Below are 17,604 nucleotides of genomic sequence, written 5' to 3'. Positions count from 1 at the left end.
TTATAATGAATATCACAGAAGATTTTCTTCCCTCTAAATGACGAATATTGGCTTCAACTGTACCTAAAGAATTAGTTTAACTGCAAATTATAATAATTGATACGAAGATTACTTATATTATTCTATTTATTTATTTGTAAATTGTAAATCCACGGTCTATGCAGATATAAGAACAACTCGTTATTAAAATAGATTAATCGGTAGGTACTGATGAATAGACTTACCTATACATTCACTAGACTTACTAAGTTAGTATAAGTTCTATATAGATTTGCGTGTAGGTTATATACGTATACCTGTAGGCTACAATGTATATATTATATAATAACATAACATTGAAAATAATATTGTGCCTACAAATTACAGATAGTTTTTATATCTATTTATTTAAATTTTATATTTATATTTATTAAAACAATAATAATTACAATTTTACTAACTACGTGTCTGTTTTATTTTTCGTCAAGGCGGCTTAATTTGCATGATATCTGTGGATATACATATAGTATAATATTAACCTATATAATATTATGTTTATTGTTATCCTATTGTATTATGATTCGATTTGATATGCACGCACTCACACTCACACTCACACACATAATAGCTATTATATATGAACGAGTACATATAGTATGCATATTATGTATGCGAATATTGTTCCCTGCGGCAGATAACGCGAAATAACTTGAAACTACTATATAAACCTGCTGGTTCTCCATTGATTTATCTGTATGAATAAATACGTCGAACGGCCCATATAATATAGGTTTATAATACTATGATAGGTAATGTAGGTATGCATATACGTGTACCTACGTTTAGACGCTAGTTTTTCGGCTGTTATAATACCTATGTACCGCACTGGTATGATATACCTATTATATAATGATGTCGTCGTAATTTAATTCACTGAATAATTATTCAGTATCCATAAGAATATATTTTTTTTTTATTTCTGTGTACAGTATCGGCGTGGGAAGGGCACATTTCGAAAAGCAACCACCGAGCAATCTGAGAAAATCCAATTTCTTTCATTTTGTGATCGCACTGTACGACAGGTCTCAGCAGCCAATTGAAATCGAACGGACCGCGTTCATCGGATTCATCGAAAAGGATCAGGTAAGCTTTATTATATATATATATATAACATATTTTATATACATTTTTTTTTCTATAAGTTACCACTATTTGTGTTTCCTTTACGACTTATCTCTGTGTACGTTTTATGTAATCGCGCGCACAGCGTATACATAGTACAATGTGTGTATACAGACAGCGTGTATTTTACAGTAGGTATATAATATATAATAATATTATATTATGTATGATAATAATATGTTATACCTATTTGTGTAGTACAGAATTAAAACAACAAAACAGGAATACACGACGTTTAGCCCTGTTTTTATTTATCATTTAAATATAATAATAATATAATGATGTAGTTATATAACACTATGATGCGTGTGTGTTTATTTATGCCTAATTTTTTTTTTTTTTATTAAATTTACTTTATCGTTTTGTTTCGTCATCAATCATCATCCCTAAAATCGTTGCAGCGTGTGATTAATCAAAACGATTTGGTGCGAAAACCCGTTTGTCACACACAGCGAGCTGAGAGATGATGATTATAATATAATATACACAAAAGCCGCGACGGGTTAATCCGGATTTAAGTTTATCCAAAAGTAGGTGACGACAATGAATAACACGATATAATAAATAATGATAATATAAACGCAACAAATAACAGTATAAATGTATAATATACCTAATGATTTAATACACGCGAATAATATTCACTCTGTGCTTGCCAATTAAACAAACAGACGCGCTTTGATAATAATATTATGTCTTATTATTGTATATATAATAATATATACAGAGAGATTAACTGTCACTTTACCCGCGTTAAGGTCTAGTGTCAAATTTGAAGCCGGATGCCGCGGCCACGATATATCCATCACAACAGCGTTCAGAAATGCATATTTCATAATGTTCAGTAAAGTAATTTAGTAATAACACGTCATTTGGATGCGATCGATTAATTATCTGTTCAAAATGGATTTGCACTAATTTAATAATACAATATTAATACGACAATGCACTACCTCAGAGAACTATCACACGTCATGGAGTTCTTGTACAAGCGCATTTATCCACATTGCATTGACATTTGGTATTGTACTCGAAGTTGGTACGCGCGTGCACATCACAATACCATTGCAGTTTTGGTAATAATAACTCAACGTCGTTTTACTCGTTCCATATAGACAGCAGTTGCCTTTTATAATATTATACAAAGATTATTCCTCCACGTGTTTTCATTTTTACAATGTGTTAAAAATATAAAATCTCCGAAATCACCATCGTCATCGTTTTGTCAGATAAATATAATGTTCATTTTCTATGATTAATGTACAAATTCGCCTAAGTAGTTATTCACCAATTTTTATGATGCTTTAAAATGTAATTTTAGCCATCTGACAATCGTATTTTCGTGTTCACAATTACCAGACTTCAGATTGATACTGGCGTAAACCACGATTAATGTGTTGGCATTTATTTCTTAACGTCTGGCAATATAGTATAGTGTCCAACAAACATGTGCAATGTCGTCAGAACCTGTTATTATTAGTAATATTACAATATTATGCTTTTAATTTTTATAATGATGGTTTGGGATCGCTATACGACATTTTATATATAAACACGATTTATCATACCAAAACTGCACGTCTCGGCGTTATAATGTATTACTTAACAACCGGGGACAACCACCAGCAATCGGTAATTTTTTTTATTTCCCGGACCCGAAACAAAAATAATATGGACCTAATCGATTTCGATCTTAACGATCGCAGGTTACTAAATATTATACAGAAAACATTTAACTTGATTAGTGTGTCGTGGTTATATCCGCATATACGAACGGGGCCCGTATATATAATATGTGCACACCTATGTACGTATCTATAATATACACACCCGTCACCCACGTCATATACCATCCCACTCTGTTTGCGCATATAACGTTCGCAGACGACGGCGCTCGTCGTTTGTTATGGAATTTCGCGGATGAGCTAATATATATATATTATATATTTGGCAATTAAGTGCATGTTCCGATAAGTCAAAGTCTGTTTGTTTTGATGATTCCGCGCTCGCACAAAACCTGCTGCTGTAATACATAATCAAACATGAATCTTGTATGTACGTTTCAGGAATCCGAGTCACAGAAGACCAACAACGGTATTCAGTATAGACTGCAGCTGTTGTATGCTAACGGTAATGAACGTAGTGCGCTATCGCTCAAAAGCCGTCTGTACAACTAAGCTAATACCGATACTGTTTTATTTATTTAGGTGTGCGACAAGAACAAGACATATACGTGAGGCTCATCGATACCGTTACGAAACAGGTGAGTGATTTTTTAACGATTTAACCATTAACAAGATTAGGTATAATAATATTATGCAATAGATATGACCTATTCGATAAATTAATTATGAAGTTATAATTATTATTTATTACTCGGGGGGAGGTTTATATACCTATATACTGCTATTATAATATATTATGTGCGATATTGTTACATATTATACGAAATAGACAAACACCCGGGCTATAGGAATTTAATACAGCGACTGATATAAGTTTAACGTCAAACGTAAAGAAAAATAAGGGATAGGTATAAAGTGTTTTTTTCACGTGTCTGCGATACGTTCGTTTCCGCTATTTTTAACGTTCAATCATTGATAGGGACGATTTTCCGTTCAAAAGCGATTAATCGCAACGTGTGTAAAATTGGGGCACTCCAACTGCATTATATAATTACTTCAAGCATTAATCAATATTTAGAAAATTATTTGCAATAGTAAATGCAAGTAGGGTCTGAAACCGAACCTAAAAGAACCGGTTCTGGAATCGGGACCTTTATTTTAATAAATAAAGTACCGGAACCGAATTGGAATTTTTAATTTAAATAGGTTCGTTTAGGTTCAAAAATAAAATAATTTTATCTATTATAATTTAATGGTATTACAGTTTTGCAGTATATAAGCTACCTATATATAATTTTAAGAGTTTTCTAATATTTCTCAAACCATTAATTAAACCCGAATTCCGGATGAGTATTTAAAGTTATTATACTTTTGGGTACCGAAATTATTTGGAACCTATAGCTTTATTTTTTTTACCGATAAATTCAAAAGGTTTCAATCCCTGATTGCAAGTCACTTTTTAGAATCCGCAAGTCTGCAGTTTCGTCAGAAAAAAAATACGGAGGATGGGCGAACTTCGCCCTTATTGATCGATCGCAGAATATCAAGCAATTTTCATATCGGATGTTTCCCGCACGTATTTTGCTCTAAGTGGCAAAGCTCAACGCGAGATCTAGGGGGGGGGGGTACCTGTATCTATTGTAATATAATAATGTACTATTGTGATAAAATAAAACGCTGAAAACGCTGTCGTCATCGGAAAAGCGCAAATCCTTCCGAGTGAGGCCGCGGGATTATAAATTACATTATAATGTGTGACATACACCTAACGTTAAACGAATACCGTATAATTGCAACAGTTTTATATGGCCGGTACAATCTCTACGCATGCAGTTTTTGTCAATCCAATTATACCTATTCGTGTTATTATTTATCATGCTGTGTGCTTACAACTACGTTTTCGCGGCGAAAAAATACAATCGGATGCCAACACAAAGCGACACGTTCGGTTGCGTAATTATTATTTGCGTTGCTGTTTAGGCGCGAGTGCGAGCTTGAACGTTTGTATTATATAATATATAATATAATATATATATAGTAGGACGTGGCCAACCTACGTATTATACGTATATGTGTGTTCAAAGAGACGATACGATTTGGAGCAAACAACGAGTGATTTTTTTCATTCACTTCGTGTGCAAAAAAAAAAAGGTTTTATTTGCGTTTAATTTCCGATTTTTTCGTTGTCGAAAAGAGATGTCGTCGACGAAAAGGGTCGAGGGGTAAATCCGTAGTAAAGGACCGACGTCGAGAGTGGTTTACTGTTGTGTAGTGCATACAACTGTATTATGCTGACTGTAGAGTATACGTGTATTATATCATTATTATATTTTTTAGACTCTGGTGAATCCGATTTACGTGATTCTTTGATATATATATGGACATATAGACTATAGCCACGCGAGAAAGTTGTAGGCAAAGCGTTCGGTATATATCAAACACATTATTAAGTACCTATCTAATGCTAATATATTTTATACTGCAACTTAATCCAACATTTGTCTTCCTCGTATGGTTCAAATATACCTAAATAATATATATATATTAGAAAACATACTATTACGGTGTTCATTGTCGGTTTACGAATTTATTCTTCAAATATAATATTATACTGCAGATATCATAATTATAGTTTAATACTTTTAAGTATAAAATAAAATAATATGATGGAAAACCTAACTCTTGACTATAGTCTATAATATAATATACCTACATAGACATATTATTTAATTTTAGATTTTTTCAAAAATATTGTTTTGTAATGAAAAAAAATATTTCCAATTTCGTAAATACTTTCAAAAAATAAGTGCTTACCGTTAAACAGCTACCTCGATACCTGCACCGTGCGTCTTAACTTTTCAAATTTGTTGACATTGCAGAAGTTTTCCATTCTTTCTTCATAATATTATAAAATCGTATGCGACTCTTTACCACGGTTAGGGTTACGTTAGGTATTATCTCTGATCCGGAATTCCGGTTAATATCCACGATGGCGGCTCCTCGTCATTACCTATTTTATAGTTGTCGTCGCACATTTGAGAACGGATCGTCCGCAGCGGATCGTATTCGTCGCCACGTTCTTAGGCCTGCGTGATTGCGTACAATTTTAATCATATTTTAATCATCATAATATACAATACAAAATTATAAAAAAATAATATATTATATTACTCGAACGTCACGTGCGACCAGGGGAGTGCAAACGCGTGCGTGCGAGTGCAGTGGCGGCGGCACGTGCCACGCCTCCCCGTTTCCACCGCCACCGCAAACGCCGCCGCCACAATCTGATCCTCTCAGTGACGCGCGTCGCTCGCCGCCGCTACTGTCCGTCCGGCGTACGCCCACTAAACGGCTTTATCAACACGCATATTATACATGATGTTTTATTTATATGTATATATATATATATATATTATAATATATGTATATAGGTACATGCACACGACCGTCGTCGTGTTTGTGACGATTATTATTACGATTACGTTCGTTAAAATCGATGATCGAGGTCCGTCCACCACGCGCCCCATTTCGAACATCCCTTTTTTTTCCCTCGTATTTCCCGGCCTCGTAAGGTTTATACACTCATCATAACATATATACATGCACATAGAATATAATATAGAGGCATCTAAGTAAATATTATGAGTAGGTATATACGCATTATTATAGGTATATTATACAGTGGTCGCCGCTTATAGTGTTCACTGGTTATAAGAATCAGCCGATTTTAGTGATAAAAAATGTCAGGAACGGAACAAACAGCCGTCTTCAGTGTTATTATATATTTACCTTATAACTTATAAGATATCCAGGTATATTGCAGCCACATAGATTTTCTTTATATTATACTTAAACAAACGTTTTCTCTATATTATATTCTCCCTGCAGTGACAGACATGCTACATAAAACAATTCTCACTGAAAATCACTTAAACCCACAAATCGCGCAATATATATTGGGTTCAACACTGCTGAAGAACCATGATTCAATCATGATTTCACGAGGTCTTAAAATATCATATCTAAGTAAAATTTAGGAGCGTGAGCAGAGGATATACGTAACAATATTATATTATATTATGTTTAAATATAATATAATATTTACATTATATATGCAGGGGTTATGCCGCGAAAGCGTACAAAATGAAAGTTTAAATCGAATTTTCCTTGCAGTCTACAGACACTTTATAATACACTTTATATGCGCTATATATTTTATCTTTATAATATTATATGGATCGTATTTTGGCTGACGGTGTGCGTGAGCACGAGAAATGAAACTATGTTATATGAAACCTGTTGCACGAAAATTCACATGGATATATCTACGTGATATATTTGATATATTCACACAATGCGCATATATTACCTACCACAATTGGATATTACACAATATTATAGGTACTTACATAATAAAGAATCAATGACGTTGAAAAGTTACATGTTACGTGCTGTATATATTATGCGAACTAATCCGGAGATGATATGATGTTCATCATAATATTAGAGTTACCTAAACATGGTCATTCAGATTTTGCGTTCTATGAATGGTTTAATATATGGGGAATTCATTGGGGATCACATTAGCCCATATTGCATGCCCATCAGTTTTACGTAAAATCCGAATGACCATGTATGTGTAAATAGCCTATGTACAAATCGATTTACCAAGCAAGCTCACCCTCAGTTTATACTCTAATAATTTATTAGTTTACTAAAATTCTGATCTTTAATTTTTAATTTTACTGAAGGTACCTACATATCTTCAAATAATTAGATTTTTATAGGTACAATAAAGAATGTCCTGTAACTTTTTTTTTAAATTAAAAATTGATTTTTTTGAAAAGTTAGCTCACCTATTTAATTGGAAACTGGAACGAGTATTTTTTGTGTTATTTAGGACCGCTTTCACCAACTACTTTAAACTTCGATTACTCTTAATCGACTGATAACAGATATTTAACCAGGCAAATTCAGCAGGTTAACTTTAATCGTAGTTTAAAGTAGACGGTGAAACTAAATATTTAGATCAAATATAACATAGGAATAATATAATGGGTTTAGAAGATATGAGGGTTATCAAAATTTAAAAATATTATAAATAAATGTTAATCTATTAATATTTTATACATAATATAATTATAATATATATTATACAATTTAATAACTCAGAAACCACTCGTTCAATTTTTTATTGAGATGGATAGGTAGGTACATAAACATTTAAAAATAATAATTTGATTAACAATTTATAATAAAAACAGTTATGGTACTCATTTGATAAACAGAAATATTTGTTTGGTTTATTGTGGTGGAAGTACTTAATACTATTATAGTGGTTTCTGCTTTCGTTGTGATACCACACAGGGAAAAATGGAATATCAAATTTAAATAATTTAAAATACGTTCTTAAATGAACGTTATACCCGCTTGTGTTGTCTCCGTATTATTAACCCATAAGTGCATAACATAGCAATTTGTGTGTTAAAAAGATCTATTTCACATGGTTTTTTTTTTATATTAGAATTAATTATTAATGTAAAATTTGAAGGCAAATATATTATTTTTAAATATTGTAAAAAGTAAATTCTTTCATATGATAAAAAGTAACAGAGTAAAACGAATTCTTCTGATAGTATAAAAGAATTCTTTTTTCTTCATAAATTTAATTAATTTTTATATAGAAGTAAACTGCACGAAGAATATTAAACCTAAGAATATATTATTACGATTCAATATAGCGGACAATGAAAACGCTTTACATTTCGTTCCACTCCTCATTGTTCCGGAACAATAATACATAGTATGATGGCCATATTATATTATATAATATATGCCCTTAACAATGAAAACTTTATCAGCAATAATTTTATTTTAGTCTTCACAGTTCACCTAATCCTTACTGTATATTATATAGTATTATCCATGTATCTGAAAATGGTCTAGGTACCTAAAGTGGACATTAATATACGTAGGTACCTATATAAAGTATATAATATCATTTTTTTAGCTGCATAAAAAAACGTATTAACTAATATTTTTAATTTTATTTATTTTTTAAAAACGACCATTCGTCTTCATTCATACAATTCGTATCGTACACACAATTTATAAAAGTTAAATAATTTTAGCATACATTTATCAGCTAGGAAAACAAGTGATCATGTAACTTCAATATACCTAGTTATCATTATTTTTTTCATCAAAGTCATATTAGGTACTGTCCAGATGAAATAAAAATTGCAACGATATAATTCTGTAATATAACATATTATTATAAATTGAATGATTATAAAACATTAATTTACCATCCTGTTTATAATATGCGCTGTATTGTTCCGCAGCGAAAACCAAACAATTTCTACATAATATATATATATATTATATATGTATAGGAAACGAAATAAAATACGTTATTTAACATTATTACTTAGGTATATACCTATATCAATATATGCACATATTGTTCCGCACCAGAAACAAAACAAATCTATACAATAAACTTATAAAATAAAACCTATACACTACTAAATATCGTTCTGGAACATTATATTTAACGATTATAATATAGCGTTTTTGATCCCGGTGATTCTGCAACATAATATTATAGTTAAAGTTAATTTTAATTATAATTATTATAACAAAAGTTATTGTGCTATATACTCGCGAAACACATTAAATATATGTTTTAAATAAATGCGTCACGGAAATGAAGGGATTTTCGTAGAACTACACTCCTTATATAAACCAAGTTTTCGAATTGCGTTCGGGTTCAAAAAAGGTACTTAAGTTCAAATTTCGATCAGGTTGAAAACGGGTATAATGTTCGATAAATGCACTCTATCTGAGTGTATTACAGGACATATATAATTATTCATTTTAGTTGAAAATTGCGTGTGTGTCTCGATCGATTTAGTTTTACAACAACCTGGTTATTACCTACACGATATACGTAACTTATTTTAAAACAAACGCGTTAATACACATTTTTGTATTATTATATTTTTAAATTATAACTATAATGTATCTAATACTTAAATTAGAGCATTGATTAATTTTTTTTTAAATTACCATATTTTTATATTAATAATCTTAAACTGTGGCAATTATTGTTATAATAAATACAATACACTTGAGATATTAAAAATACAAATTATTCTTCCGGCGGCCGACTGCGACATTTCACTAAAGGTTTTATGTGGGTAACCTGGTAATGATATCGGATAGTGCACCTATAAAATTCTAACATCATCTTTTTTTTTGTTCCAAGTGCAATATTCGACAAAAATAAGTGAAAATTAACCACACCGAGACCTACTCTAGATACTTCGAGATGATTCTTCCACTGAAATGCATATCATACTAACGTAATATTACATAATATTATACGTACGTGATAGGTACAATTTTATAATAATACAAACTGGGTATAACGTATATGGTTTGCGTCAAGAGCCATCCTATAATATATATATATTATTTCCATAATTACATATACGATGGACTCTGCAGCAGACTCTGACGAGATATTGTGCTCGTATCACGAATCTACACGCGTGTTATTGTATATAGGTTGGATATGTATATTGCAGTGGCTGATGCGTAGGTATCTATATATATATATATTATAATATATAATAATATGTGCACTGCATTCGTATTTCGCGTCTGGGATACATAGTTTCTGTATAATATAACTCGCGCGCGTTATTACACTGCGAGTTTGGGACACGGGGGTAGGATTGGTCTGGCGGGAGGGGGTTGGTGAGTGGTGAGGGGTGGATGTCGCACACGCGCAAAGACAATGTGATATTACGTCTCTATACATATAAATAGCACTAAATACAAACGCACACACACGAGTGCGTTGTACACAACGACATTATATTATTATTAACCCTATCTCTTCGGTACCATCGCCCTTCTCCGCGCATCAAACACACACACACACACACACACCCCTTGTCGGCGGTCCGAACGGGTATAAAGGTTATAACGCTGCGGATGTATAATACATATATATATATATATAATATTATTATATACAAAATATACCTATACATAATATAATATATATATATATGGTAGCTGCAAGTGTATACATATAAACGCATGCGTGCGTGTTTGTATGGAGTTTTGATAGTGTTTTACACACATCGTAACACCATATATGTATGGTTAATATGTACGTATATAGTAATATATTATGCGTGTATATGGTACATGTATATATTATAATATTATTGCGTACGTCGAGCGTGTGCGTGGCCTGGGCCCGGAGGCGGCGGCGGTGTCGCGACAGAGATGTGCGCGCGATAATGCCAATGCGAATTACAACGCGCTTATCTATTCGTTTCGCGTTGCCAAGTGGCGCGCGCCCGTTCACGTATATAATATAATATAATATTATTATTACGTTGTACAAGTATAATATACCTATAATGTGCACAACGTGTGTGTGTGTGTGTGTGTGTGCGTGTGTGCGCGTGTGTGTGTGTGTGTGTGTGTGTGTGTGTGTGTGCACACTCGTATAAGTAATATAGGTGCGACGACGACGACTCGCACGCACCGCAAACCTTTACACCCGACCGTCCAACACTCTCTCGCGACTCGGCGGTAATATTCTAATAACAATAATATATTATATATTATTATTATAATTATTATAATTATTATTATTATTGTTATTTCCACTGTATTTATATATTATATACATTATACATACACTTTATTATAATACATTATACATGCGCGCGTGCTTCCGGATAGGTACTTTACAACCACCGCCGTCGTACGCGCGCCTCGTGAGTCACGACGCGACGCTACGGTCCAAATAATAAATCGCAAAACAAATATTTATCTTACAAATTAGTACGATAATAATATTATACGTTTCGTTCAATTTAAAATTGTCTTGCAATATTGTTTCGCCATAATAATATTATATAATTTATGTTCACTATACCTACAGTATAATATAGGTTTCTTACCAGCTCTCATCTTCTACTGTCTTACGTCGTATATATTAATATATTATATTGTATAAAATGATTTACCCATACGTTATAATATTGATTTGAATAGTAAATAATAATACCTATTATTGTGCCATATAATAATTATTGTACTATTGTCTATTTGGCAAGATTGTGGTATGTACCATGCTGCAATAACTATTAAGGTATACAATATTTTGCGAACATACACATGTATATATCATAGTTATTAGGTACCTGCATGATAACATTTTTAGTTATAATAACAAAATGTTTGATCGAGGTCGTCTACTTGTTTAACGAACCTTTTGGATTTACCGGTTTCGGTTCCGGTACCGGTTCTCCAAAAATACATTAACCGGTTCCGCTTCGGTTCTGATTTTTTAATAAAACAAAATATACTTAATACTTTATACACAAAACAGTAATACTATTAATTAAATTATGATGAGTAAAATAATTTTATTTTTGAACCAAAATGAACCTATTTAATTTGAAAATGCCAGTTCAGTTCCGGTTCTGGTTCTTAATATTCTAAAGGTTCCGGTTCCATAACAGATTCTTTTAGGTTCAGTTCCAGTCCCTGCATGCAATACAATTAATTTTGTCACTATATTAAATATTTGATTTTTTATTTAAAACACTACCGTCTACTCCATTTCGATTTTAGAAAAAAAATACTACATTATGCCAGATAACTACTAGGCTTTTAGTTATTTATCGTTTACAATTCAATTTTTGGTAGTCTGTTAAAATTTATATTCTAGTGCTTACATCGATACAATTCGTTTTAGGACTGCACCGTGGTCCGTGCCCACCTCAAAGATTTGCAATTTATGCAAAAATTTCTTGTCGTATAAGGGTAGTTAATATTATAATATTGAGACATAATATGTTTCAATCTTTGTTGTATTCAACATAATATTTAAAGGTAATACATTAACTTCGCCCATCGTAGATCATCATATGAACATCAATCGACTAAAATCGATAATTGAGATGCTGGTAACTCATAATAATTGGCCATGCGAGTTAAAAAAAAATATAATATAATTAGACATAATAGCTAATTATCATTATTTTTATTATTTATCAAAACGCCGCAACATATTACCGCAATCTGGTCCCGTTAATTAACCGCCGCGCCGTCTTGATCGCAAACTTTAAGTAAAGCCAATTTCACTATATAATATACCTACCTAGAAGTCATTAAAACTTCCCGGGGCGGGCGCCGACGCATCTACTTTGTGTTTCCACCACATAATATTGTACACAGAATGCATTACTTCAAAGGAGATTTCTAGGAATATAATATATGGTTGCGACGATAGTTACAAATTCCGCAACATATTTTCGTACCTCCAATTTCTCATTAGCTCGTTCAAAGTCAAACCGTCTACTCACCGTTATTACGCAGCATTTATTGTGGTTTAAGTGCCCACCGTTTGAGTCCCGTTTTACGTCGCCCCAAAGTTCTCTTGACGATGGTGTGTTTACGTGACGCCCACGTCCCACATGGCGCCATAGAGCCATCACGAACGATAATCGTTGATCCAGGCCAGACGAAGTCACGCGATGACCTTTGCACATATACATCATGCACAGATAATATAATATCGTTAAGTTTATATAAGTTATATTAGTTATAACTGCAGTTGTATCCGTCGCAAAACTCTGACCGAACGCATAATATAATATTTTATATTATTTATACTTTATACAAAATAATAATAAATCGTACGACTGCAGAAAAAACCTACGCGGTGCAGGCATCTCGTGCGGACTTAGGCGCACTCACACACCACACACACAGTATCGTTCTTACTTGTATGATATATATATATATACAAGCAATATATGTATGTACACGGTACACATATTATAGTATATGCATATATTCAATTAGACGGTATTTATTGGTCTACCGCAAAAAGGGTGGGTGCGGCCAAGTAAATCCTGCTGCTGCAGCGGCGGGTGAGGTGGCGCACAGCAGCACAAAGCCCGGGAACCGTGTACGCGGTGTATATGTTTATAATATATATATATGTATATATAAAATTGCTTGCGCCCCTGATTCTCGCGAGCCTAAGACCTCCGGATTAACCGTCTTATATATATATTATATGTGCAGCATGTACCGCCGCAACGTTATTCCACCCCGCCGCCTGCAGCGCAGTCGACGATCCCCTCGCGTGCGCCGCCGCCGGAGAGAGTATTGTTTAAAAATCTATTACAGAACGCTAATGCCATTAAGCTACTTTAATATGTTACATAAGCTCTCGGAGGGCTCCTTCTTTTTTTTAATTGTTTCCATTATAGGACATAAAATATTAACCTTTTCGGTTTCGCCGCGCGACGGAGACTTGCTGCAGCACGATATATTATTATATATATTTCATACGCTTATATTATATACTATTATGTACCTGCTGTACACCCGCGTGCTGCAAGCTCATGATATTTATACCTATAATATAATATATGGGCGTGTATATAGACATGTATCCGTTCTATAGGTGTATATATTTTAAGGCACCAGCGTCATTTTTTTTTTTTTTTGATAACGAAAACTATATACGTTTACCTAGGTATATACACTTGGTTTATTGGTCATAACTTTTTTACTTAATTTACGTATAACACATAGAATTTTTGCCATTTTAAAGATATTATGTAGATAAACCTTCTTTGAATATTCTATAATATAAATAAGAAAACGTTCATACCTATCTTGAAAAAATATATCACTTATATGGAGCCTGTTTTAATCAAACGCCCGCGTTATACATTATATAATATGCATTACACGGGGTGGACTTGGGTATTTTCCCCTGCAACACATATACAGTTTATACGAAATTATATATTTAACGCTATACAGAAAAACGGGAAAACTCCACAACCCGCGCCCAGCTGCAGTATATAACCTCTGAATATTCGTCGTGTTATTATTTTTTTTTTTTTACAATGGGTCGATATGTTTTATTCCACATTTGATATATACCTATATCAATATAATAACAACTATTGTTATTATTATTATTATATTATATATACCTGATACGCATTATAATATGTTATTATAGACATTATGTTTTTGTCATTTTACAGGCCATCATTTACGAGGGTCAAGACAAGAATCCAGAGATGTGCCGGGTGTTGCTCACGCACGAAGTCATGTGCAGGTAACGCATCATCATCGATAAATTCAATATTTAATACATTTACCTGAACAATGTATATTATAATAATAGTATATAGGTACTGCTATACACCATAACCATGCGTACATATTATTATTATTATTATGGTATAACAACCGACCCCATTTTATCGGTGCCAAAGACGGCGTGGCTTAGGTTAGCAACCATAGCCATAATAATAATAGTTGGTAATATATTGATGATGAATCGGTTACCGGTCAAATATTATGGGCGCTGATACGCTCCTCCCCGACACAACGACATTCCTTAAGTCTCTTAGGTGTATAATGTTTGCACACATCACATACACACAAACCAACTCGGGGGGGAAAGTTTGCCGAGTCATGCACGTGGTCCAATGCTATTTTGTATGTAAGTACGCGCGTACATACAACGTAAACAAAACCGTCAATAGCTGACTTCGCGCGAGGGGTTGTGCGCGTATTTATAAGACTGAAGGGGGCCAAAACCCCGGGGGACAGGTGCGGCGTAATAATAGTTCGTTCTACGAACATGTCGTGTATGTATAATGTATAATATATACATAAATAAATATATAAGCCTCTTTGGTATTTATTTTGTATTATAATACCTCATGTCGTTTGCAGTCGTTGCTGTGATAAGAAAAGTTGCGGTAACAGAAACGAAACACCATCCGATCCGGTCATCATCGACAGGTAAGATTGATAATAATATTATTATACGATTTGCGTACGAACATAATATGGCTTTCTAAAGTTTATGTATATGTATATGTATACCTAAGTTTAGTTTCGTGTTAACCACATAGTGCATAGGTACATTATATATAATACAGATGTTTTCAGAGTTCCTTTATTTTAATATATTACAATAGATGATATATAGCCAACAGATAGTAATAATAATATTATGTTTTTTCGGCTATTTATACGTCCGACCGTCATGATGTGTTTGGCATAAAAAAAATAGAAAGACTAATGCTCTCTCACCCTCTTTATTTTTGGTCGACTTTAGCACTTAGAAAAAAAAAATCATTCGTTTCTGTTATGCTCTCTCTCCCCCAATACTTTTATAACGGAATGGTTTAAATACCACAAAGAGATCCGCACACTAATAAGCCGTCCCAGCGGGTGGGGTGCTTTGAACAAACTTCTGCTCTTTCGCCTTTTATCTAACGTTGTCCTCCCCCAGAACCAATTAAAACACCACAAGCGCCCGGTATTTTTGTTTTATGTAATCGGTAAAACGAAAAAAAAACAAATATTGTACGCGATATCCCGCTATAAAAACATAATTAGTGATTGAGACTTCAAAGAGCGTCTCCAGATTGTTTGGGAGAATTAAATTACATGGCAAAAAAAATCCTGGGTAATTACTTAAATGACTAAAGTGAAAAGGTATTTTGTATACGATACTATTCATTATCGAGATTAAAATGTGCAATCAAAATAATCAAACAATTAAGTATACCTTAAATTAAAAAGTCATAATGTGCAGCTCGACGGGGTTAAAACTTTATGAGTTAAACATTACTTTATGATAACATCCCAAATATTATTGCAATCGACACCGACGTCAGGTATACCGTATACCTATATTTAATGCTAATTAATAAAAATGCTTTACATAACATGCTTTATTAACTATTATATTATAAGAACTTAACAACTTCTTTCGTGGTAAGTTTTGTAATGGGATAATATAGTATCAAGCGATATAAAAAAATATTTGACCTTTCCTGTATGAAATCATAATATATTGTCGGTTGACAATAACAATAATTAATGAGTTTATTATGTATTTGTGTAATCTATACTTATCATCGAAAAATAAATTATACGAATCAACGATTTTGACAGTAGATTATGCATACTTAGAATTCAAACGAAGATATTAAGGTCATTTCTCTATACTCACAAGTCACTAGTGCACCGTAACGTTTGTAGGTATAACAATTTCCAATACAAAGTTTTCTACTTTTATTTCTACCACAGCAGAAAATTCATATCCTTGTACATAAAGTTTTATTTCCCGGTAAACACTTACCGGCTACAATATATGCATTTCGGATTTATTCATAAACGATATATAGGTACATCCAAAATGCACTCGATGTTACTAGTATAAGTACGCAATAAATGATTACTCCCAATATTATTTATATACTATATATCATATAATATATGCATCATAATATATTATATGCACTTACAAATGCCACAACTCGTTACCAATTCAATAATAAAATCGTAGAATTGAGTATGATAGTATAGTAATTTGATTAAATTTCGTAACGTCAAGTAAATAAACGCACGTACAATATACATATATACCTAACTCAAATAAACTCAAAATAAATTCAAAAAATGTTTGGTTGACAATTTAAATATCTTTTATTTTGTTATTAAAAATTATAAAACAATAAAATATTGAACCTTTCTTGTGGACAATAAATAATTGTATTAAATTATATAATACAAATCAATTCGAGATACATGTGGCAGTGAAACAACGTTTTAATTTAAATATCATTCTATACTTAAGTAAAAATATATTCATTGAATACCCGAAAACCACATAATATTATGTATATTAATCAGAACGTATAATGTCGTGTATATATTTTGAGGCAAAGGA

General features: G+C 32.5%; 1 protein-coding gene across 1 annotated transcript; it reads left to right on the top strand.

Moving 5' to 3' along the window:
* The first annotated feature begins 854 nt into the window (after positions 1-854).
* Positions 855-16,662, top strand: LOC100571061 (transcription factor collier-like). The gene is made up of 6 exons (XM_003248438.2): positions 855-867; positions 929-1,122; positions 3,228-3,291; positions 3,369-3,424; positions 14,894-14,967; positions 15,594-16,662. Exons 1-6 carry the CDS (start codon positions 855-857, stop codon positions 15,664-15,666), a joined length of 474 nt encoding a protein of 157 aa, XP_003248486.2. The 3' UTR covers positions 15,667-16,662.
* The last annotated feature ends 942 nt before the right edge of the window (positions 16,663-17,604 follow it).

The sequence above is a fragment of the Acyrthosiphon pisum genome, chromosome X, assembly GCF_005508785.2.
Source record: "Acyrthosiphon pisum isolate AL4f chromosome X, pea_aphid_22Mar2018_4r6ur, whole genome shotgun sequence".
In the NCBI taxonomy this organism is placed as follows: domain Eukaryota; kingdom Metazoa; phylum Arthropoda; class Insecta; order Hemiptera; family Aphididae; genus Acyrthosiphon; species Acyrthosiphon pisum.
The sequence above is the reverse complement of the archived record's forward strand: the minus strand, read 5'-3'. Positions and strand labels throughout refer to the sequence as shown.